The sequence below is a fragment of the Coenobita brevimanus genome, chromosome 73, assembly GCF_032717465.1.
Source record: "Coenobita brevimanus isolate Jiangsu-jjx chromosome 73, ASM3271746v2, whole genome shotgun sequence".
Taxonomy (NCBI): domain Eukaryota; kingdom Metazoa; phylum Arthropoda; class Malacostraca; order Decapoda; family Coenobitidae; genus Coenobita; species Coenobita brevimanus.
Window position 1 is genome coordinate 35,751,449 of NC_137026.1, and position 25,288 is coordinate 35,776,736.

Sequence of the window (25,288 nt, forward strand, 5' to 3'; positions counted from 1 at the left end):
AGTTAGGAGGTAGGTGGAAGGGGGGAGAGGGAGGGAAGGGAGAGAGGAAAGGAGAATGGGGAGGGGGAGAAGGAGGAAGAGGAAGGGATAGAAGAAGAAGAGGAAAGAGGGGGGAGGAAGGAGGGAAGAGAGTGGTGGAGAAAGAAGTGGGGAAGAAGGAAGAGGAGAGAGAGAGAGAAGGAGAGAGAGGTTGAAGGAAGAAGCTAAAATATATAATGGAGAGAGAGAGAGAGAGAGAGATGAAGGAAGGAAGGATGCTGGAAAAATGGAAGAACGGAAGAAAACGGAGATGAGGAAATTTAGCGGAAAGAAAAAGGGAAACTGGATTAGAGGGAGAGAGAAAACGGAAACTCTCTCCCTCTCTCTCTCTCTCTCTCACTTTGTCATCATCTGAGTCTATTTCCTTATTTTCCGCTTCCTTCTTCCTGTTTCTCTTTCTTCCTTTAGTTATTTTCAGTTATATTTATTGTTTTCTTCTTGTTCTTCGTCTTTTCTTCTTTTTTCCTCCTCCTCCTCTTCTTCTTCTTCTTCTTCTTCTTCTTCTTCTTCTTCCTCCTCCTCCTCCTCCTCCTCCTCCTCCTCCTCCTCCTCCTCTTAAAGTTCCAATATTTTTTTCTTGCCGTGTTTAGAGGCAGTAAAGAGGAGAGGAAGAGGAAACCGATAGAGAGAGAGAGAGAGAGAGAGAGAGAGAGAGAGAAACCTCCTCTATGGTACTTCCTTTCTTCCCAGTTCCTTCTCTCCTTCCGCTATCCCCCTTCCTCCTTCTTCTTTCCTTCTCCTAATATCTTTTCTTCCTTCCTGTCTTCCTTCCCTCCTTTCTTCCCTTCATATCTTTCCTTCCTTCCTTCCTGTCTTCCTTCCCTCCTTCCTTCCACTCATATCTTTCCTTCCTTCCTGTCTTCCCTCCCTCCTTCCTTCCCTCCATATCTTACTTTCCTTCCTGTCTTCCTTCCCTCCTTCCTTCCCTCCATATCTTACCTTCCTTCCTGTCTTCCTTCCCTCCTTCCTTCCCTCCATATCTTTCCTTCCTTCCTGTCTTCCTTCCCTCCTTCCTTCCCCTCATATCTTACCTTCCTTCCTACCTCGTCTTTATCTATTCTTAGTTCTTCTTGTTCCTCCTCCCTCACTTCCTTCCATCCATTTCCTCCTTTCTTCCCTCCCTTCCTATTCTCTCCCTTCTTTTCTTCCTCCCTCCCTTCTTCCTTTCCGTTTCTCGTTTCCCCATCCACCTCCCATTCCTTTTCCTCTCCCTTTCTCTCCCTCTACCTTCCCTCTCTCCCTATTCTCTCCCCTCCTCTTCCCTCCCATCTTCCTCCTCCTCCTCCCCCTTCCTCTTCATCAGTGACGTAACACAACAATAGCACAAATGTCAAAACATCTGGTGTGCTATTGTCTCTCTCTCTCTCTCTCTCTCTCTCTCTCTTTAGCTTACCTGTGTTTGTTGGTCTACCGATATTTACCTGTGCCTTTCTGTGTCTGTCTAAAGGTACGTCTATCTACCTCTTACACTTATTATTTTTTTTTTTCGCCCTATCTTGTCATCTTTTTTTTTCCCTCCTCCCTCTGTCTTTCTTCATTCTTGCCTCTTCTCATGTCTTCCCTTCATCTTCTTGCTTCCGTTCCTCGTTTCTACCTTTCTCCATTTGCCCCCTTTCTTCCTCCTTCCTCTTCTTTCTCCCTCCCTTTCGTCCTCCTTCGTGTCTCTTTCCTTCCCTCCCCTTATTCCTCCTCCCGTTTCTCTCCCTCCTTCCCTCCTTTCGTTCCTTTTCCTCTTCTTTCCATCCTCCCCTCTCTTTCCTCTTTTTCCTTTCCGTCCCTCCCTTTCGTCTTCCTTTTCTTATTTCCTTCCCTCACTTTCTTCCTCCTTCCTTATCTTTCCTTCCTTCCTCCCTTTCTTCCTCCTCCCCTTTACTTATTGCCTTCCCTCCCTCCTCTCCGCCAGTGACGTAATAGGAACACAATTACCAAAATACCATCAGGTGTTCAATTGTTTACCTGTGCTAGCAAAATGTCACTCTGTCTGTCTGTCTGTCTGTCTCTGTCTCTCTCTCTCTCTCTCTCTCTCTCTCTCAACCACTCGGCTACTGCTTCATCTCCCCCTCCCCCCCTTTCCTCCACACCTCCCTTCCCTCCCTCCCTCATTCTCTCCACACCTCCCCATCCCTTCTTCCCTCCCCCCCCTCATTCCCTCCACACCTCCCCATCCCTTCTTCCCTCCCCCCCTCATTCCCTCCACACCTCCCCTTCCCTTCTTCCCTTCCCCCCTCATTCCCTCCACACCTCCCCTTCCCTTCTTCCCTCCCCTCGCTTCCTTCATCTCAGCCTTCATCTCCTCTCATTCCTCTCCTTCCTTTCTTATCATCATCATCGCCATCATCATCATCATCATCATCATCATCATCATCATCATCATCATCATCACCACCACCATTATCATCATTATCATCATCATCATCATTAGATAGATGTTGAAAATGAATATATATTTTTTCTCTCTCTCTAGTGCCTCTTGGACCTGACTTCATACTCCCTCTCTCCCTCTCTCTCTTCCTCTTCTCGCTCTCTTCCTCACCCACTTAAGTACCCAGCCTCTCTCTACTCTCTAATGACTCTCTGCTACTCTTTTTTAATGACTCTCTCTTTACTCTTTTAATGACTTATTTAACTTCTTCCTTGCTTTCATTCCACTTCTCTCTTTTTTTATCTCTTTTCGAATGTTTTCCTATATAATATTTCCCTTGTTATTTTTTTCTCTTTTCCCTTCTCTCTTGTTGTATCGTCTCTCTCTCTCTCTCTCTCTCTCTCTATCTATCTATCTGTCTTTTCCTGCACTCCTTTCTCTTCTCTTCCACTAGCATACGTCTTCCTTTTTCCTTTATAATCTTATGAGCTAATTACATTTAACAAAAATGTATCGAGTTCTGACTTTTTTTTCCAATGCTCTTTCTTGTCATTTTCTTTGGTGGTCTGGTGAATGAGTTTTATTTTTTTATTTCGAAGTGACAGGTGGCTCTTTCCACGTTGATTACACACGCGCGCACACACACACACACACACACACACACACACACACACACACACACACACACACACACACACACACACACACACACACACCTCCTGATGTGCGTTTTACTTGCCATAGAATTACTGGAGTTGTCTTTCTCATCCAGTTCTTCTTTCACAGCGTCCCTTCACAAGCTCAGTTGGTGACCTGAGGCGGGGAGGTCCCGAAGAAGAGGTCGCCCTGGACTTAGACGAGGTACAGCCTCTCGTGCCTCCCCAGTCAAGGCTCCGGTCCTCGAGGCCGACCGGGCGGAGGGCATCGGACCGTGAGGAGGAGCTGATACTTGAGGACGACGATGGTTATCCTCGAGGGGGTCATGCGTCGCCACCCCAGTCCACGTCGTCAGCGCCAACGACTCTTGTTTCGTCGACGGTGAGGGCTGAGTCAAGTGCCACCCACCCGGAGTTCAAGTTCGTGGTTGAGGATGATCCCTGTGAGCGGGCGTCACCTCGGAGGGGAAGGAACACAAAGGCCTCAAAGTCCGCCAAGTCAAAGGCCAAACCCACACGGTCGCCCCGGTCATCCAAAGTGAGACATGGGAGGAGCAGCGGTCATGGGAGCAGCCGGGTCGTCAGCTCCCCCAGTGGCGGTCGGGTTGAGGAGGTCATCTTGAAATTCGACGATGACTCACAGGAAGCCTCAGCTCTGTCATGCTTCAAGGGTTCCAAGACCAGCGGGCGCAAGATATCCGATCGGGAGGAGGAGCTCATAATTGACGACGATGGTTACCCACAGTCTACTCCGTTGGCACCAGCGCAGCCATCAACAGCAGCGCCATCAACACAGGCACCATCTGACGTGAGGGGTGGCGTTGCTGCCACTTACCCTGAGTTCAAGTTTGTCGTTGAGGATGAGCCGTATGAACCAGCAAGGTCGCCATCGAGGAAGGGGAAGGCAAAGTCCTCGAAGTCGAAAGCCAAGCCTGTACGGTCTTCTCGATCACCCAAAGTGAAGCGTGGGAAGAGGGAAACGGGAAGGAGTGGTGGTTATGGCGTTTCTCTGGCACGGGAGGAGGAAGTGATGCTCAATCTAGATGATGCGGCTCAGGGACCCGGCCCTCACAACGGCAGGGCAGCGGGAGCCGGACAAAGTGCCTTACAGAACCATAGACAGACCTCGGTTCCTGAGGTCACCTTGAGTCAAGATGGCGTCGATGAGGATGCGGAGGAGTATGTTAATGATGAGGAGGAGGATTATGAGGACGAGTTAATTATCGAGGATGAGAGGACAGGGTTGAAGACCAGTCTGAACCCAAAGAGCAAGGGCATCGGGGGCAAAGTTCGCGATAAGTTATTCCCGAACCGAAACCTGCCCAAGAAGAAGATGAACCGGGCCAAGAAGGTGGAGAAATACGTCGATTCCCTGGATGCTGTGGACGTGAGTGAGGTTGGACGTGTGACTCCGCTGTTTTTGGGAGAGGAGACGCTTAGCACAGAGGACTTTGCCAGGAAGAGGAAAGACTTACTGCTCAACAAGCCCAAGAACTACATGGAGGGGGCTGAAGAGGAGATTGCCTTAGCTACCCCCTGCAGGACCCCAGATCCTTCTGCAGAGGAGAAGAGGAACACCATGAATCTCCAGGGCATCGAAGAGGAGGCTACTGGAGCCTCCGCAAGTGTGACAGCAGACCAGGGGGCTTCCAACACCACCATGCTCTCCCCTGAGGAGTACGAGGATTATATCGGAGATGCACTGGAGAAGGATTACCCGGAACTGGCAGGCGTTTCTACAGACCCAACCCCATCCACACAACCCAGTGAGCCTCCGGTCGATGAATACGGCATCAGTCGCCAGTCATCGCTCCAGCAACAGGAATCGTATCAGCAGGAGATGTACCAGCCAGAAGGTTACTCGTATCAGTTAGAAGCACCTCAGCCCACCGGACCACTGTCTGGCTCTGCGTCGATGAACTTCATGGATGATCACAGCCCCACGAGCAACGGTAACGAGGATTTCTTCCATCGTTGTGTGGCAAAGTACCCTAGAGACCCGCCTAAGCTTGCTTGTGGTAGTTTTAGCCTAGACGCCAGTAGCCCAGTCTCTAGTGAACCCCCAAACTGTAGAATCCCCAAGATATTTGAACCCAGTAGAGAGTTTGAGTCGTTTTGTGAACCTAGTGAAGTATCCGAGACATTACTTGAGCCTAGTAAAGTTTGCAAGACATTTAATGAACCCTGTAGTGATTCCAGGACATGTGAACCTCAGGAATGTAAAGATCGGGAAGCAGCGTTTGAACCCAGTAGACTTTCAGAGACGTTTTGTGAACCTGGTAAAGTTTCTGAGAGATCCTGTGAGCCCAGTAGAGACGCGGCAATGTTTCGTGAGCCCAGAATCGTTGTTGAACCTGCCGTCAACAACAACATCTTGAACAATAGCGAGAGTATGCATAGATTCGCTAGCCACTTTAGAACTAGTTGTGTTACCAGTGGTGTAAATAGTGGCGGTAGTGTTGTGCGTGGTGCTAATAGTACTGCACGAAGAAGGGGCATTGGAAGTACTGTGCGTGGGTATAGTTTCGACAGTGCTGTGCGAGGAATTGGTAATACTGTGCGTGGAATTAGTAGTACTGTCCGTGGCATTGGTACTACTGTCCGTGGATACAGTCTTGACAGTACGATGCGAGGAAATAGTATTGATAGTGCGTTGCCTGGTGGATCTAGCGTTAGTAGTACTGTGCAAGGAGGTAGAATTGGTAGTGCTGTGCAAGGAAATAGAATTGGTAGTGCTGTGCAAGGAAATGGAATTGGTAGAACTGCGCAAGGACATCGAATTGGTAGTGCTGTGCGTGGCTATAGTCTTGACGGTACCGTACATGCAAACAGTGTCGGTAGTACTGCGTATGGTGGAAGTAGAGCTGGTAGTGCAATACGTGGAAATAGTTTGGATAGTACCGTGCAAGGGAAGAGTGTTGGAAGTACCGTGCCTAGAAATAGTGCTTGTAGTACACTGCGTGGGAATAGTGTTATGCTTGGTGTTGGTGAGAGAAGGACCCAGAGGACCTTCAGTGTGGATAGCGCTCCCATCCCCTCTGCTAGCGACTCCAGACACCATAGTACAAGCACCTCGGAACACAGTAGCATGTCGATCAGTAGCGGAACATGTAGTAGCACATCTAACATTATTAACAAGAATAGGACTAGTCTCTTTCTACCCACTAGTACCACCAGCCTCCCAGAAATCTCCGTAGAGCCCCCAACCCCACAGGCGCCCAAACCAAAGGACACGTATGATAGGGAGAACAAAGTAAAGTATGATCTCCATGTGCCTGGTTACCGGAGCATGTTCCTCACTGTTCCCGGTAACAATGATGGCTATAGTGACAGGTTTCTCCCCAGGTTTTCCCTAGATGATGAGGAAGATGAGGAGGAGAGTAGTAGTGATGATGATGTTGTCCATAAACCCAAAGTCTTGGCCTCCCTAACAGGTGTGGCGGAGAGTAGAGGTCTCAAACGGTATGGAAGCAGCTGTGATATTGCCAAGCTTGCCCGGGGAACACCAGACGAACAGCTGTACAGCTACGAAGACGAGTACAACGACAACTACGAGGCTGCTAACCTCAAATCTAAGGTGGGGGGAACGGGGTCAGGGGTGTTTGTCGCGGGAAAGTTGGCAATGTTCGAAAAGGTAGTCGAGGAGGAGCACCAGAAGTTTATCGAAGACCAGGAAGTTCGCAAGCGCATCTACCGTCTACCTAAAAAGAGTGGGGAGTACATCGAGAAGTTCTACAGCCCCAAGGTGATTGAGAATGTTGATGCACGTGCCATCGAACGAGGTAATAGCCCGAAGTGCTTTGACGATTACGACGACTACGTACCTGGTGCAGTTTCCACCACTGAGAGTCCGTACGGTGGGCGATCAAGTCCGCCACACTTATCCAAGAAGAGGTCCTCCTATTCCACTTACTATGACGCCTGTAGGTCCCCATCACCCACACTCAGGTCCCCTCCAAAGTCCCCCATCCCCTCCATCCGAACCCCACCCAAGTCCCCATCCCCTGTTCAGAGGTCCCCACCCGTCGTGTCCCCTCCCAGGTCCCCTTCTCCAACACCTAAGTCCCCCCCACTGTCCCCTTTACCCACGTACAAGTCCACCACAAGGAGGGATCCAGGAGTCAACCAATACGATAATCTGGATGGTTATGACTATGCAGGGAGCTATAGGCCCATGTCCCCAGCCTCTACAACAGGGCGAGCCGAGACCAGGCAGTGTTCGCCCGTTCCCCCGTGGTCATCGTCCGCAAGGGCCACCCCAGACCGACCTAACGCAGTCCTGGCCCAGCGCACGGATGAGGTAAGGCCTCGTAGATGCTTGAGGTTGTTGTTGTGGCCCAGACTCAACGTGAACCCAGTGGATTGCAGGCTGATTCTTCCTTCTACAGTCCATTATCTTGCATTGGGGGATAGAGAGGGGATTGTAAACTTAACCCAGTGGAGTGCAGGCTGATGTTCCCTTCTCCTGCAGTCCACTTTCTCCATGTGGGGGGTAGGGAGGGATTTGTGGGATGCTTGTATAACTGGCAGTCTGGGTATATCGTTACCACCCCCTGAAGGCGACCCGCTCCATACCTCGGAATGGAACAATAGTGTAATAGATTTTGTTGTTCATAATACAGTTAGGGACAAAAGATGGTACACACACACACACACACACACACACACACACACACACACACACACACACACCATTTAACACCCCTCACAACACACCACACTTGTAATCCCTAACTTTAAAGCTGGAAATTCAGTCCATTTTGTCGATAGCTGAAGAGAAATGAGTTAATGAAAATGGAATTACTCTTGAATTACTGATACCCTTATTTCGCATGGTTATTGCTGGAGAGAGAGAGAGAGAAATAGATACAGATAGATAAAGGGGGGGTAATTGTGTAGTGGTATTTGGAGAGAGAGAGAGAGATGAATAGATAGATATAGATAGATAAAGAGGGGGGTAAATGTGTAGTGGTGTTTGGAGAGGGAGTAGACAAAGATTAATAGATAGATATATACAGATAGATAGATAGAATAAGGGGGGGTAATTGTGTAGTGGTGTTTGGAGAGGGAGTAGACAAAGATGAATAGATAGATATATACAGATAGATAGATAGAATAAGGGGGGGTAATTGTGTAGTGGTGTTTGGAGAGGGAGTAGACAAAGATGAATAGATAGATATATACAGATAGATAGATGGAATAAGGGGGGGTAATTGTGTAGTGGTATTTGGTGTTTTTTTGTAAATGTTTGCGGATTTTTAACTCTCTCTCTCTCTCTCTCTCTCTCTCTCTCTCTCTCACAGGCCCTTGAGATGCTGGACATGAGTTATATGAACGAAATTCCTTGGGGAGCCGAATCTTCACCAGTACCGAACCAGGGTGAGTTTTTTCCTCTGATTCTTGTCCCGATTATTGTTATTATTATTTTTATTATTTTTTAATTGTTATAATTTTTATTTTCATTATTATTATGACTTAATATTATTATTATTATTATTATTATGATTATTATTATTGCTGTTATTATTATTATTATTATTATTATTATTGTTGTTGTTATTGCTGTTATTATTATTATTTTGCCAGTAGGTCCTTTTGATGATGTGAAATTCCTTTATCCTCTGATGGTAGTCCCTATTATCATTTTACCTTTGTTCGTAGTGAGGTATATCGTTATCATGATGTTAAATGAGCCTCTGATGGGTAGGTAGGTTGGTAGGTAAGTTAATAGGTAGGTAAGTTGATCGGTAATTAGGTTGGTTGGTAAGTGGGCAGGTAGGTAAGTACCGTAAGTTGCTTGGTAGGTAGGTAGGTAAGTTAGTAGGTGGGTTGCGTGATAAAGTTAAGACTGGCTAGGTAGATAGATAAGGGAATGATAGATAGATAGATATATAGAGGTAAAGCTGACTAAGGTACATGGATAGATAGGAGAATGATAGATATAACTTAGATAGATTGATAAAGTGATGAAGGTAAAACTAGATAGATAGTTGGATAGATAATTGGCCAGGTAGATGGATAGATATATGGCTAAACTAGATAGATACTTGGATAGATAATTGGCCAGGTAGATGGATAGATATATGGCTAGGTAGATCGATAGATATATGGCTAAACTAGATAGATACTTGGATAGATAATTGGCCAGGTAGATGGATAGATATATGGCTAGGTAGATGGATAGATGGATAGATAAATGGCTAGGTGGATAGATAGATGTATGGCTAGGTGGATGGATAGATAAATGGCTAGGTGGATAGATAGATAAATGGCTTGGTGGATAGATAGATATGGCTAGGTGGATAGATAGATATGGCTAGGTGGATAGATAGATAAATGGCTTGGTGGATAGATAGATAAATGGCTTGGTGGATAGATAGATAAATGGCTAGGTAGATGGATAGATAAAACGGCTTGGTAGATAGATATTTGAATGGATAGATAGATAGACAGACTAAACAAAGGCGTATTAGGATTACAATGTACTTATATTAATCTGTATAAATCCCACATTAATCCACATGTTAATCCACCCTTTCCTCCACTCTCAGGACGGAGTAGCGGAGGCCGGAAGTCCCCCAGGGAGGAGGGGGCTCGCTCCCCCCCCACCTCCACCCCCAGGTCACCCCCTCCCCCCACCGCGACCTCGCCTGACCCTCTTGAAGATGATTTGGAGATTGAGGATGTGAGTGAGGGCGGTTCATCTCTCTCTCTCTCTCTCTCTCTCTCTCTTTCTCTCTCAAAACCAAAATAATTTCAGTGTATTTTTATGACTCTCTCTCTCTCTCTCAAAACCAAAATAATTTCAGACTTTGACTCTCTCTCTCTCTCTCTCTCTCTCTCTCTCTCTCTCTCTCTCTCAAAATCAAAATAATTTCAGACTTTTTGACTCTCTCTCTCTCTCTCTCTCAAAACCAGTATGGTTTGTATATCTATCTGATGCATTTATCTATTGTATTTATCTATCTATCTATGTGTGTGTGTGTGTGTGTGTGTGTGTGTGTACGTTTCTAATTAACTATGTCTGTGTATGTTTGTATGTGTGTGTATTTTCATCTGTTCCTGTAGCATTCAGTCTGTGTATGAATTTATGTATGTATGTCACTGTCTATCTATCAGTCCATCTATCTATCCATCTCTCTCTCCCTCCATCTATCTATCTATCCATCTACTAATCTTTAATTCTCCCATACAGGCTGACAACACAGGCTCAACCACATCCCTCAGACAAAATCGCCACAAAACCAGCGCCCCCCCTCCCCCCTCTTCCAAAAAAAGTGGAGGGGGGTTCTTTGACAGGGTGCGGAAGGGGGGGAAGAGGGGGGAAGGGGCCAAGTCCCCCCCAAAGTCCCCCCCCAGACCAAAGACCACGCCCCCTCCCCCCACAGGATACTCGGTGGATGATGAGTTTGAGATTGATGAGGTGAGTGAAGGGTTCTATTATTGTTATTATTATTATTATTATTATTATTATTATTTTTGTTTTATTATTTTATTATTATTATTATTATTATTATTATTATTGTTTCATTGTTATTATTGGTGTATTATTATTGTTATTATATTATTATTATTATTATTATTATCATCATCATCATCCATACATTCATCTGTCTGCAAATCTGTATCTATAGCTCTCCATCCATCTATCTATCTGTATCTATCTATCCATCCATCTCTCTATCTATCTATCTATCTGTCCACCAGATCGACGACATGGGCTCCACAGGGTCTATCGGAACACGCCCTGGCAAGTCTACCCCAGCCGCACCCTCGACCAAGAAGACGGGGGGGCTGTTCGACAAGATAAAGCGGGGGAAGGGAGGGGAGGGAGGGGGGAGGGCCAGGACACCCCCCTCCCCCGCCCAAAGATCCCCCCCTCCCCATCTCTCCTCCTCTGAATCCCTCGACGATGTGTTTGAGGTGGAGGATGTGAGTTTGAGATTCCTTGAGTTACTCCTTGAAATAGAAAATGGGGGTTTATTGGTGATAGGCCTCTCTCTCTCTCTCTCTCTCTCTCTCTCTCTCTCCCCTTTTTCCTCCCCCTCCCTTCTTGAGAGAGAGAGAGAATTAAGCAGGTAGACAGTGACGCCTCCTTCCTTTTGTCTCCCCTCCCCTCCCCTCCCCTCCCCTCCCCTTGCTCTCTTTCCTCCCTCCCTTCTCTCTCCATTTTCCCTCCTCCGTTTTCTCTTCCTCTCGTCCCTCAACGCTTCCTTCCCTTCCTCCTCTCTTCCTCTTCCTTCCCTTCCTCCCCTCTTCCTCTTCCTTCCCTTCCCCTTCATCACTTCTCTCCTTTCCTCCCATTCTTTCTCTTCTTCTCCCTCCCCCTCCCACCCTCTCTCTCCATCTCTTCTCTCTCTCACATTCTCTCCCTCCCTCCCTTCCTCTCTCTCTCTCTCTCTCTCTCTCTCTCTCTCTTTAAATCCCTCTACATAAGCGTGAAACATCCCTGCCATCGCCTCTTGACCCATTCTCTCTCTCTCTCTCTCTCTCTCTCCTTTACCTGTGTATGTCTCAGTGTATAAATAAATAGGTAGATATATACATACATACATACACAGTACATACATATATATACTTACAGACGTATAGTTAATATACATCTAGTACATACATACATATACACACATTCATGCCTACATATACACACACATACATACCTACATACACACACATTCATGCCTACATATACACACACATACATACCTACATACACACACATTCATGCCTACATATACACACATACATACATCCATACATTCATGCCTACATATACACACACATACATCCATATATACACACACACCTGCCTACATATACACACACACATGCCTACATATACACACACATACATCCATATACACACACATACCTACCTACATACACACACATACACCCATACATACACACACCTAATCCTAACTACATAATACTTAACTAATCACCTTTCTGTTTGTAGTATGACAGTATGGGATCAAGTTCCTCATTGGGCGGACGTCGTAACAAGCGCTCTGCCCCCCACCCCCCAACCCCCCCTACCTCCACCACCCCCACCTCGAAAATTGGGGGTTTCTTCGACAAGGTGAGGAAGGGGGGGAGGGAGGTAGACGTGGATGGGGTGAAGAAGATCAAGGAGAAGAAGAAGAGGGAGGACGAGAATGGTGTTGGGAAGAGGTGAGTGCGGGAGGAGGAGGAAGAATTCTCTATCTATCCATCTGTCTGTCTGTGTCTATTAGTCTATATCTGTCTATCTCTCTGTCTATCTCTTTTTTTCTACATCAATCCATCTGTCTATCTATCTAAAGTATCTATCCATCCCTATTTGACTATCTATCCATCCATCTGTCTCTATCCATCTTTATCTATTTCTATATCTATCCTTTCTGTCTGTCTGTCCGTCTGCATGTCTATCCATCTCTGTCTATCTATCTATCTGTCTATATCTATCTATCTGAATATATATTGAGTTAATGACGATAAGGAGGAGTATGATGAAAATAATGATGATAATGAGGAGTTAATATTATCATTATTATTATTATTACTATTATATTTATATTATTATTATTATTATTATTATTATTATTATTATGGGGCAGTGTAGGATTGGATGATGGATGGATTATTATTATTATTATTATTATTATTACTATTATTATTACCTAAACCAAGCCAAGCCAAGCCAGCCTAACCCACCCCTTTCCCTTCAGGTTCCAGCTTTTTAGCGGGATTAAAAAGACGAGTGAACCCAGCGAAGAGAACCCGAAGAGTCCCAGGAAAGACGGCGGTGAGTGACCTTTGACCTCGTTGTGCGTGGTTCATGGGCTTGTTGGGTAGTTACAGGTGGTTAAGGGGCTAGTTAATTACAGATGGTTCATGGGCTTGTTGGGTAGTTACAGGTGGTTAAGGGGCTAGTTAATTACAGGTAGTTACAGGTGGATAATGACGTAGTTAATTGCAGATATTTACAGATGGTTAATGAGCTAGTTAATTACAGATGGTTATTGATGGATAATGATGTAGTTAATTACAGATGGTTTTAATTATAGATGGTTAATGAGCTGGTTACAGATGGATGATGACCTAGTTCTTGTTAATTTGACCCAAGCCTAATCGGTAACGTGAACCCAGTGGAGTGCAGGCTGAAGTTGCCCTCTCCTGCAGTCCACCATCGACCTTTCAGGGGACAGGGAGGGAGTTGAGGCACGTGTGTATAACCAGGCAGCTCCACCGACCAGTTATATCAGTGCCACCACCTGAAGGCCTCCCTCTCAGTCTCCCACCCACCCCTATTAGATGTGGTTATTGAGTTATTTAATTGATGTAGATGGTTAATGAGTTGTTAATGACAGTCCTTTTGGTGTAATTGGTCATTAAGGGTCGTTAGGGAATTAAGACATGGTTTATTGTTGTTCTGTGTAGTTCAGATGCCTCTATATATATCTATCCATCCATCTTCATCTATCTCAGTCCATCTGTGTACCTGTCTAACACATTCTCTCTCTCTCTCTCTCTCTCTCATTGAATCTGTTTATCTATTTGAATCTTTCTTTTAAGTCACCTCTCTTTCCCATCAGCTGTTGTACTCGTTTCCTCCCCTCCCTCCCTTCTCACATTCTCCTCTCTCCCTTCTCTTTTTCTCTCCAGCCACATTTTCTCTGCTCTCTCTCCCACCCTCCTTCTTCCCTATCTATCTGTCTATCTATCTGTCAGTCCATTCATCTCTCTCTCTTCTCTCGCAGCTCTCAAGAAGAAGTTGTTTGGACGAGGCAAAGAGAATTTCCTGGGTCGATCTCCAACCTCCACCCACACCTCTGACCCCCAGGTAAGTGTGGAGGTGTGTAATTGTGTAGGGCAGGTGTGGAGAGGAGGTAGGTGGGTGTGGATGTGTGTAATTGTGTAGGGCAGGTGTGGAGAGGAGGTAGGTGGGTGTGGAGGTGTGTAATTGTGTAGGGCAGGTGTGGAGAGGAGGTAGGTGAAAAGGGAAGGTGTAGGCAGGTGTGGAGAGGAGGTAGGTGGGTAGGGAAGGTGTAAGGCAGGTGTGGAGAGGAGGTAGGTGGGTAGGGCAGGTGTGGAGAGGAAGTAGGTAGGTAGGGCAGGTGTAAGGCAGGTGTGTTTTTATCTCTTTTATCTGCACCTTCATCAACACTTATAGTTATTTTTCTGTCCATTTACCTGTATCAATATTTTCTAAGTTTTTTAAAGTTCATTTTTAGTAATTTGGTATCTGTTTTAATTTGCTTGCTTCTGTTTTTCCATATTATTATTATTATTTTTTGCTTTGTATGTTTTATCTCCTGCGGTTTTTCATATGTTTGTGCCTTATTTGATGTGACTACCCTTGTGTTTTGTCTGTGTGTGTGTGTGTGTGTGTGTGCGTGCGCGCCCTGATTCATCTCTGTTCCTTTCCACTCTTTTCCTCATCCATCTCTTTTTTCTTTCATATAATGTTTTACCGATTTTTTTGTGGACGCTTGAAGTATGGAATTTCGTTTGCGTCTTGATTATTTGTGCGTGAGTTATCGAATTTGGCTGTTTTTGCGTTTCTTCTGCTTTTTTTAATATCTGCCTGCTTCGTACTCTCGGCTTCTACACCTGTGAGCGAGAATTTACCTGTGATCACCACCTGCTAATTGCCTGTGATCACCACCTGCTATTATGATCACCACCTGCCAATTACCTGTGATCACCAGCTGCTCTTTGCCTCTGATCACCACCTGCTAATTGCCTGAGATCACCACCTGCTAATTACCTGTGATCACCACCTGCTAATTACCTGTGATCACCACCTGCTAATTACCTGTGATCACCACCTGCTAATTACCTGTGATCACCACCTGCTAATTACCTGTGATCACCACCTGCTAATTACCTGTCATCACCACCTGCTATTTACCTGTGATCACCACCTGCTAATTACCTGTGATCACCACCTGCTAATTACCTCTGATCACCGCCTGCTAATTACCTCTGATCACCACCTGCTAATTGCCTGAGATCACCACCTGCTAATTACCTCTGATCACCACCTGCTAATTACCTCTGATCACCACCTGCTAATTACCTGTCATCACCACCTGCTAATTACCTGTGATCACCACCTGCTAATTACCTGTCATCACCACCTGCTCTCTACCTGTCATACCACCTGCTTACCTGCCTGCATACCCCCCCCTCCCCTTTTTGCTATAGTAACTTAGTGCTTTTGTAGGTAACTGTTAATATCACACACTCTTCATTTATTTCCATTGCATTTCTCTTCTCCCTGTTAAATTCTGAGTTTTGTCTTTACGTGTATGATAAAGATTTCAGAGACTAAGTTGGTTATTGTCTGGTGTTTGGTCAGAAATTCATGTCACTGCAAGATCAGAGTATCTGTTCAGTGTGTCAGATTAAGTTCATTTTTCTGTGTAAAGTACTTATTGTCTCTCTCTATAGCCAGCGAGGACCGTAAGTGATGCAGTGATATTGTGGTTAGAATTGATAAAACGCTGTATTTCTTTCTATCTATCTATTTGCCAGATGCCTTAATCCCGCAAGGGGTGGCCACAAACAAATCGCCTCCATGTTGCCCTGTCCCCCGCCCCTTCACCGCCCTCCCCCCAGCCCACACTGTATTGCGTTAGTAAATCTTGAATCTTGTGTTAAATATTGAAAAGCACTGTATTTCAATCTATCTATCTATTGCCAGACTCCTTAATCCCATAAGGGGTGGCCACGAACAAATCGCCTCCACGTCACCCTGTCCCCTGTCATTTCACTGCCCTCCCCCCAGCCCACACTTTATTTTATTAATTAGTATTGATGATGCCTTATATTTCCTCTGTTGGTTTCACTGGTAAGCCTAAGATTTAATAGCATAAGATTGAATTTGGCTCAGTTACCTTTATATTTGTCTTCTAAGGAACAATCTTGCAGTTTCTGGCCTTTGGTTCCTTCTTCCTTGCATTAAAAAAAGAAATCTATAACCACATATAATTTTAAAAAGATTATAGTTCCCTACTCTCTTCCCTGATTTTACTCAGAATTTTCATTTCGTAACACTTGCTTAAAAAAAATGCTTCCCGGATCTTTTTGAACAATAAAGACACCAAATAAATAAAGATTGATAACTAACCGACGCTCCAGTAACGAGATAACTGACCAGGTAACGATAAATGAGCGGGTATATGGTGATTAAGAGGCAGGTGACCCCAGGTAATTTGTCGCTCTCAGGTGGCGCGCATGTCCGGCGATTCGTTTGAGAGAGAGTCGTCGATAGCGTTGGATGATGACGAGGAGATTCTGTGAAGAGGAAGAGGAAGAGGGGGTGAAGGAAGAGGAAGAAGAGGAGGTGAAGGAAGAGGAGAAAAAGGAAGAAGTGATCTGTTTGAGAGAGAGTCGTCAATAGCGTTGGATGATGATGAGGAGATACGGTGAGGAGGAAGAGGAAGTCAAGGAAGAGGAAGTGAAGGAAGAAAAAGAGGAGGAAGAAGAAGAGGAAGAGGAGGAAGAGGAAGGGCAACAGCAACAAGATAGGAAGAGGAGAAAAGTCACCAGAACAATTAATAAACGGAAGTATTTTTACAAGAGAAGAAAGAAGAAGTTGTACAAAAAGAGGAGGAAGAAGAAGAAGATGAAGAGGAGGTAGAAGAAGAAGAAGAACAAGACTAATTTTTTGAGGGAAAGGAGGAAGAGGAGGTAAAAGCTGGAGGAGGAGAAGGGGAAGGTAAAATGGAGGAGGGAAGGAAAAGTGCGTGGTGATGGTGGTAATGACAGTGATACAGTAATGATGATGATGGTGATGATGATGATGATGATGAACAGAGAAATGATAAAAGGTTCCCGAGTGCATCGTGACGGAACAGATGAACAGGTAGAACAGGAGGAACTACAGAGGAAAAAGAACTGTACCATAGAAGAGAGTTAAAATCATCACGCCGTTGAGTTTAGATAGACAGAGAGGTTGTTACATAGAGTACAGAAAAATGGATAAATAAAACTGTATCTACGCTTTGTTACATCAGCCTGACCTGTATTGTGGTCGGTTACTGAAGCCCCCTAACACCTCTTCCTAAGCGATTTATTTTGGGATGTGGCTGGGTAATATAAGTGTGTGTGTTATGATGAGTGGTTGTATTGGTCTCCCTAACGCCTCTTCCTAAGCGATTTATTTTGGGATGTGGCTGGATAATATAGGTGTGTGTGTCAGGCTGAGTATGGTATTGGTCCCCCAGCACCTTTTCCTAAGCGATTTATTTTGGGATATGGTTGGAAGTGTGTATGTTATGATGAGTGGTGGTATTGGTCCCCCTAACACCTCTTCCTAAGCGATTTATTTTGGGATATGGTTGGAAGTGTGTATGTTATGATGAGTGGTGGTATTGGTCCCCCCAGCACCTTTTCCTAAGCGATTTATTTTGGGATATGGTTGGAAGTGTGTATGTTATGATGAGTGGTGGTATTGGTCCCCCTAACACCTCTTCCTAAGTGATTTATTTTGGGATATGGCTGGATAATGTAAGTGTGTATGTAATGCTGTATTGGAATGATTTAATTGACAGAGGATAGTATGGAGTAATAGGCAAACTAAATCACTTAAGAACAGGTGTTAGGGAGCTTGGGTGGTTAATATAAGTTTGTTTGTTATTTATGCTGAGAATGGTGGTATTAGAATGAGTTAATTGACACTTAGAGGATAGTATGGAGTAACAGGCAGACTAAATCACTTAAGAACAGGTGTTAGGGGGGGCTTCCTTAACCGACCAGGGTAAAGAAATTTGTTACATAGATTACATAAGCCTGACGCCCTGTATTTATAATCTCTGTAACATAACTCCTCTTTATAACACCAAGCGATGTTAAAAATGTGATTTGTTATCGTGTAATTTAACATAATGTGTCTTATAGTTAACATATAAACCTTGTGAATTTAACATAGTATATATATGAGGTTAATTTTGAGTTATAAATATTTCTGTGTGTTCTATAATCTTTTTAAACATTTATATTAACGTTAAACTTAGTCTATTTACGTGTACTATGTTTTTCTATCTATCTATCTATCTCTTGCCAGGCGCCATACTCCCATAAGGGGTGGCCATTTGACTTTGAGGTATTTGTTTGACGGGGAGGGGCACTAACCCTCCACCAACCCACTTGTTGACATGTAGGTAGCACGTATGGTTTGGTTATATGGTTACCACCCAGCGTTGTAAATGGTTTCCTGGCTTAGTTTTAACATTGTAAATTAAACCTAACATTTCAGTGCACCTGTAAATTAAGTCTAGACACATGTAAATCTAACTCTACACCTGTAATCATTGTAAATCTAACCTGCTGACGTTTACATGAGTCGTTATTGAATTTAAACATATATTATTAAGGATATGTAAACATGTAAATCTAACCCAACAATATCTGTAAACACTGTAAATTTAACTTAAACATTTAGGTCTGTTTTCTAGCAACTTTGAACGTTATATTGACACTTATCACCCGTTTTTGGACATTTTATAAAACTTCCTATCTATTTAAGGTAGAAGAGTTGCTGGTGTTTTTATATCTATCTGTGTATCCATCTATCTGTCTGTCATCTATCCATCTATCTGTGTCTATCTATCTTTGCCTATATATATACAAGCTTGAAGAGTTGCTGGTGTTTTTATATCTATCTGTGTATCCATCTATCTGTCTCATCTATCTATCTATCTGTGTCTATCTATCTTTGCCTATATATATACAAGCTTGAAGAGTTGCTAGAGTGTTTATATCTATGTATCTTTCTATCTATCTTTCCTATATATATATAAGCTGGAAGACTTGCCAGTGTTTTTATCTATCAGTCTGTCTGTCTATCTATCTATCTATCTACTCGCTTTTCCAGGATTTCATATTGTTTGTCCATTTGTGTGTTAGTGTTGTAGTAATATTAGATCTAACGTCGTCTAACCCATTCTAACCTGATATAACCTAACCTGACCTCACCTTGACCTAACCTGACCTAATCTGACCCAGCCTGACCTAAGCTAACCTCACCTTGACCCAGCCTGACCCAACCTAACCTCACTGTGACCCAGCCTGACCTAATCTGATCTCATCTGACCTAGCCTGACCTCACCTTGACCCAGCCTGACCTAAGCTAACCTCACCTTGACCTAATCTCGTTTTATCTAACCAGACCCAATTTAACTTCGGTCTAGCACTTAATGTAACTTAGCTAGACTTAGACCGGAGCTAAATCATCTAACCGAACCCAGTCCAACCTAACATCCCAATCTAGTCACTCAGCCCACCCAACCCAACCCAACCCAGCCCAGCCCAACCCAGCCCAGCCCAACCCAACCCAACCCAACCCAGCCCAACCCAGCCCAACCCAACCCAACCCAACCCAACCCGACCCAGCCCGACCCAGCCCAACCCAGCCCAACCCAACCCAACCCAACCCAACCCAGCCCAGCCCAACCCAACCCAGTCCAACCTAACAACCCAGTCTAGTCACTCAACCCAACCCAACCCAACCCAACCCAACCCAACCCAGCCCAAACTAGTAACTCTTAACCCAACTTCTCCTTTCCTATAAAGTTTCCCTCACAAATATACTAGAGATAAAAGAGTTAGAAGTTAGTTGTGTCCTGAGGCTATACTTCTCACTCACTCACTCTTTTTTTTTTCTTTCTTTTTCTCTTTTTTAGATGGAGTGTATTCTGCGTATCGTTTTCCTCCATTCCTAGTAAATTTCCCTCACATAATAATAGGTGCAAAATGTCCACGCTGGCCCAATCCCACATTTCACCCGCTCTCTGGTTCACTTGTTGAGCTTGTAGTGATGTTAGTAGTGGCTCGTGCTGTTGTTATTGTTAGGGGGGGGTAATTTTTTTTTTTTAATTTGAGAGAGAGAGAGAGATTGAAGTAGGATGACAGATGATGAGCGCAGTGATATTATAGTGAAGATAAATGGAAGTAGTGTAGGGGAAGAAGTTTTAAAAGGCTACCAGTAATGATCATGAAGTGAATTTTTGATAGAAAGAGTACTGTCGTTTGGCTGTTTAGAAAATTATATACTATCTATCTATCTATCTATCTATTGCCAGACGCCATAATCCCGTAAGGGGTGGCCATTTGACTTTGAGTTATTTGTTTTACGGGGAGGGGCACTAACCCTCCACCAACCCACTTGCTGACACGTAGGCAGCACGTATGGTTTGGTTATATGGTTACCACCCAGCGCTGTAAATGGTTTCTTGGCATACAGGAAACCATTTGGCTTGTCACTCAATGTAAAGCCACCTGTAAAGAAATGAAAAGCAATAAGAAGTGACAGGAAAGATGGGAGAAATAGGAAGACAGGAGGGCAGGCACAGAAAAAGAATGATGCAGGCTAAGGAAGAAGTAGGCAGCACCACACACAACTCGATAGCAAGCATTAAATAACTGATAGGGTACAGCTTTCTATCCTATTTTGTAACCGCCCCAACTGCCTAATTCCCCAGTATATATATAGCACTACTTCCTGTAACCCTCATACACCTGTAACTTCATCCATCAGGCAATAGCAAGCATAAAACATAGGATACAGTTCCGTTTCCTATTCTGTAACCGCCCCAACCACTTAATTCCCCAGTATGTATATTTTGTATTTCTTCATACACCGTAATTCTCCCAGTATGTATTCTCTACCACTTCCTGTAACTCTCATATTCTTGTAACTTCATCTGTACCGCCCCTTGTAATTTCTGAGATCAACTAATCCTGTAACTTTCTAACAGTGTATGTATTTGTAACTATTGGGCTGATTATGTAACCTCTCTCTCTAGTCTCAGTCCTCTTCGTTCTGTAATCACAATGTATCTTCTTTGTAACCTTAATTTGTAAATACAGATCCATCTCTTTCTGTGTCGTTCTTGAATTAATTTGTATTAGTATTATTCGTGTATTGTATTGTTGTATTATTGTGTATTTTATTTTAAGGCCAATTTATCAGGTGAAGATTATTATTATTATTATTATTATTATTATTATTTTTATTATTATTATTATTATTATTATTATCATTTAAGTAGATTTCAATGTATAAAGTAAAGTCATAGATTCTAAGCATATTTTTTCCCTTCTAAATTGTAAGTGAGTCACCAAGATATACTTAAGTCTTCCCTCGTTACTTAAAAATGGCGTTACTTAAATCCATATAGGCTTTAAGTATTCATGGATTTTCTTGAATTATTCTTAAGGTGTTTTAAGTAAGACGTAAGGAAAATGTAAGTAGGATTTATTATTATTATTATTATTATTATTATTATTATTTAAGTAAGGTTTATTATTATTGTTATTATTATTATTATTATTATTATTATTATTACTATTATTATTATTATTACTATTATTATTATTATTATTATTGCTATTATTTTTATTACTATTATTATTATTATTATTATTATAGACATATAATAAGGTTAATTTTAAGTTACGTGAAGGCTAACCTAGTCCCGTTTTCTGTAAAGTAGGGTGCGCTAAAATATTTCTCCTTTATTTTCCATATTCGTGGATTTCCTTACTGATTTATTATATTTTATTTATCTACGTTATTTTTCCCAATTTTCTCTCCCTATTTTACTGTCGTTATTGCCTTAGTTTTATTTCTATTCCCCATTTCTGCGTTTTCTTTGCACTTTCTCACCCCTCTCTGTCTCTCATTCTTCTAAATCCGTTTTCTATACTAGTCATCTTCCTGACGCTATCTGTCTCTATATATCTTTTTCCTGTCTATCGTAACCTAGTGTCTATCTATCCATCGCTGTTTATCTGTTAGTACGAGTATCAGTTTATCTATTCATCTGTTTGCCTATTGGTGTATCTATCTATCTATCTATCCATATGTCTTTAGAACTCAGTATGAATGTCTCTCTCTCTCTCTCTCTCTCTCATTTCCACGGGACCAATATTTTCAACCCTTTCAGACCGATTATTTTAATTTACTGTTAAAAAAAAATCTTCCATACTCCTTTCACTCTCACTTGGCCCAAAATTGAGAGAGAGAGAGAGAATATAGGAAGAAAGACCAATCACATGGACTAGTATTGATAGATGGAAAGACAGGCGGATAGATGGATAGATAGATAGACGAAGAGAGGCCTTCAGGTGGTGGCACTGATATAACTGGTCGGTGGAGCTGCCTGGTTATACACACGTGCCTCAACTCCCCCCCTATCCCCCGAAAGGACGATGGTGGACTGCAGGAGAGGGCAACTTCAGCCTGCACTCCACTGGGTTCTCTCTCTCTCTCTCTCTCTCTCTCTCTCAAACCCCAAATAAAGTCCTCGATCTGAAAGGGTTATCTGTTTGTTATTTATCAGAGCAATAAAGATAATTCTCCTTTAATTACTGTCTTTATTTTCACACAATCTTTATTAGTAAGTTTGATGGTAATTCCTGTGGCCTTGTTGGAAGAGATGATGTAGAGGTGAAGGAGGAATAAAGAACTATAGAGATTGGTTGGTTTTTTGTTGGTGTTATTATTATTATTATTATTATTATTATTACTGCTGCTACTACTACAACTACTTCAACTGTTACTACTGCTGCTACTACTACTACTACTACTACTATTATTATTATTATTGTTACTACTACTACAACTAGTACAACTGTTACTACTACTACCACTACTACTATTACTATTATTATTATTAGTAGTAGTAGTATTTATTATTATATTACTGCTGCTACAACTACTACTGTTACTACTATTACTACTGAACTACTACTACTGCTGCTATTTCTACTACTACTACTACTATTGCTATCATTATTGCTATTTTTATTATTATTACTATTACTACTACTACTACTACTGCTACTACAATTACTACTATTGCTTCTACTACTACTGTACAACTGCTACAACCACTTATTACCACTATTATTGTTATTGTTATTATTATTATTATTATTATTATTACAAGCAGCACCGTACCTCCTACCCCACGCCCGCCACTCCTCGCTTTACGATGTCCCGGTTTACGTTTTTCACCTTAACGTTATATATATAGTTTTAAATTTCGGTTTACGGTATCTATCTTTCTTTTCCATTTCTCCTCTTTCGCCAAGATCGTAGGGTCCCGCGGCTAGGCTAATTAATCCAGGTGTTTAAGGCACAGGTGAGCACTTAATCCGAATCTAAGCCTGGGATTTTAAGCTGATTAGAGCGCCGTAACCCGCTAGTCCACCAGGCTTCCATTCGGTGATATGGTTACCACCCAGCGTTGTAAATGGATTCAGGGATTTTAAGCTGATTAGAGCGCCTTAACCCGCTAGTCCACCAGGCGTCCATTCGGTGATATAGTTACCACCCAGCGTTGTAAATGGGTTCCAGGGTTATCAAGAAACCATTCGTCTTTTCACCCCATGTAGTCATCCATAGTAAATACATCGGGTGAGTGGATGGTGACTGCCCCACCTGCCTTCAGAAGGGAAGAATTCGTAGACATTCTCACTCTATCCTCCTCTTCCCTTCCCTCCCTCCCTTCCTTCCCTCCCTTCCTTCCTTTCCTTCTTCGTCTCCTCTTCCTCCTCCCTCTTTCTCTTCGCTTCCCTCTCTTCTCTTCTACATTCCTCCCCTTACCTCCCTTCTTCCCTCCATTTCCTCCACTTGCCAATACTCTCTCTCTCTCTCTCTCTCTCTCTCTCTCTCTCTCTCTCTCTCTCTCATCAGGGGGAGTAAGAATGCTAGAGAAGGTCACGTCTCTCTCTCTCTCTCTCTCTCTCTCTCTCTCTCTCTCTCTCTCTCTCTCTCTCATCAACCCAATTATCTATCCTCCTATGTAGATCCATTTCCATCTATCCATGGGTCTATCCTTCTATCTATTATAATTGGTATATTTATTCGTACCTCATTTTTTTGTCTGTCTATCTATCTATCTATCTCATTTCTTTGTGTATGTATAAATGTATGTATGTATGTATCTATCTATATCTATCTATCTGTCTGTATCTATCTATCTATACCAGGCAATCAGTCTATCAGTCTATATCTATCTATACCAGGCAATCAATCTATCAGTCTATATCTATCTATACCAGGCAATCAATCTATCAGTCTATATCTATCTATACCAGGCAATCAGTCTATCAGTCTATATCTATCTATACCAGGCAATCAGTCTATCAGTCTATATCTATCTATACCAGGCAATCAATATGTCTATCTATCTATCTATACCAGGCAGTCAGTCTATCAGTCTATATCTATCTATACCAGGCAATCAATCTATCAGTCTATATCTATCTATACCAGGCAATCAGTCTATCAGTCTATCTTTATCTATCAGGTAGGAATGCGCGATTAGGTCGTTACAATTGAACTGTATTCGATTGCTTGTTGAATGTCACCAGGCTCTCTCTCTCTCTCTCTCTCTCTCTCTCTCTCTCTCGCTCTCCCCCTCTCTCTCTCTCTCTCTCTCTCTCTCTCTCTCTCAAATATTTTATGCTCTATGTATGTTTGTTTTATATAATACATTGTGTGTGCATATATATAAATACATTATGTGTGTGTGTTTTTTTGTGTGTGTGTATGTATGTGTGTGTGTGTGTAAGTATACGTGTATATATGTGTACGTGTGTGTGTGTGTGAGAGAGAGAGGGAGTGGATATGTATGTGGGAGGATGCAGGTGTGTGTGTGTGTGTGTGTGTATGTGTGTGTGTGTGTGTGTGTGTGTGTGTATGTATGTATGTGTATGTGTGTGTGTAAGTAAGTATACGTGTATGTATGTGTACGTGTGTGTGTGAGAAAGGGGGATGAGAGGAGGTATATGTGTGTGTGGGGGGGATGTATGTATGTATGTGTGTATATGTATGTATGTTTGTACGTGTATGTGTGTGTGTGTATGTATAAATGTGTGTAAGTATACGTGTATATATATATGTGTACGTGTGTGTGTGAGAGAAAGGGGGATGAGAGGAGGTATATGTGTGTGTGTGGGGAGTGTAGACGTATGTATGTGTATATGTATGTACGTGTGTGTGTGTACGTATGAAGCTCTAGGTGTGGAGCTCTTCCAACATGACCTTAGAAGCCTTAGAGCTGTTCTTGTCGCTGTTCTTGTTATACACCCTCTTGCATTTGTTATATTCGTTCTATATACCTGTTCATGTTAATTGTTATTGCGTCTTAGTTTATAATATTTTTTTTTGATGTTAATTTCTTTGTATATTGTTTTTGTCTTCGTTGTCGTTGTTGTTTTTTTTCCATGT

General features: G+C 42.9%; 1 protein-coding gene across 1 annotated transcript in view; it reads left to right on the plus strand.

Annotated features, from left to right (window-relative positions):
- LOC145407533 (uncharacterized) overlaps positions 1-25,288 on the plus strand; it is a 100,580-nt gene that overhangs the window by 60,908 nt on the left and 14,384 nt on the right. The window contains exons 17-25 of the mRNA XM_080278457.1: positions 3,188-5,140; positions 5,423-5,515; positions 6,050-7,357; positions 8,361-8,436; positions 10,446-10,480; positions 10,933-10,989; positions 12,017-12,231; positions 12,768-12,844; positions 13,800-13,882. Coding sequence (XP_080134583.1) covers positions 3,188-5,140; positions 5,423-5,515; positions 6,050-7,357; positions 8,361-8,436; positions 10,446-10,480; positions 10,933-10,989; positions 12,017-12,231; positions 12,768-12,844; positions 13,800-13,882 — 3,897 coding nt within the window. The remainder of the gene's footprint in view (positions 1-3,187; positions 5,141-5,422; positions 5,516-6,049; positions 7,358-8,360; positions 8,437-10,445; positions 10,481-10,932; positions 10,990-12,016; positions 12,232-12,767; positions 12,845-13,799; positions 13,883-25,288) is intronic.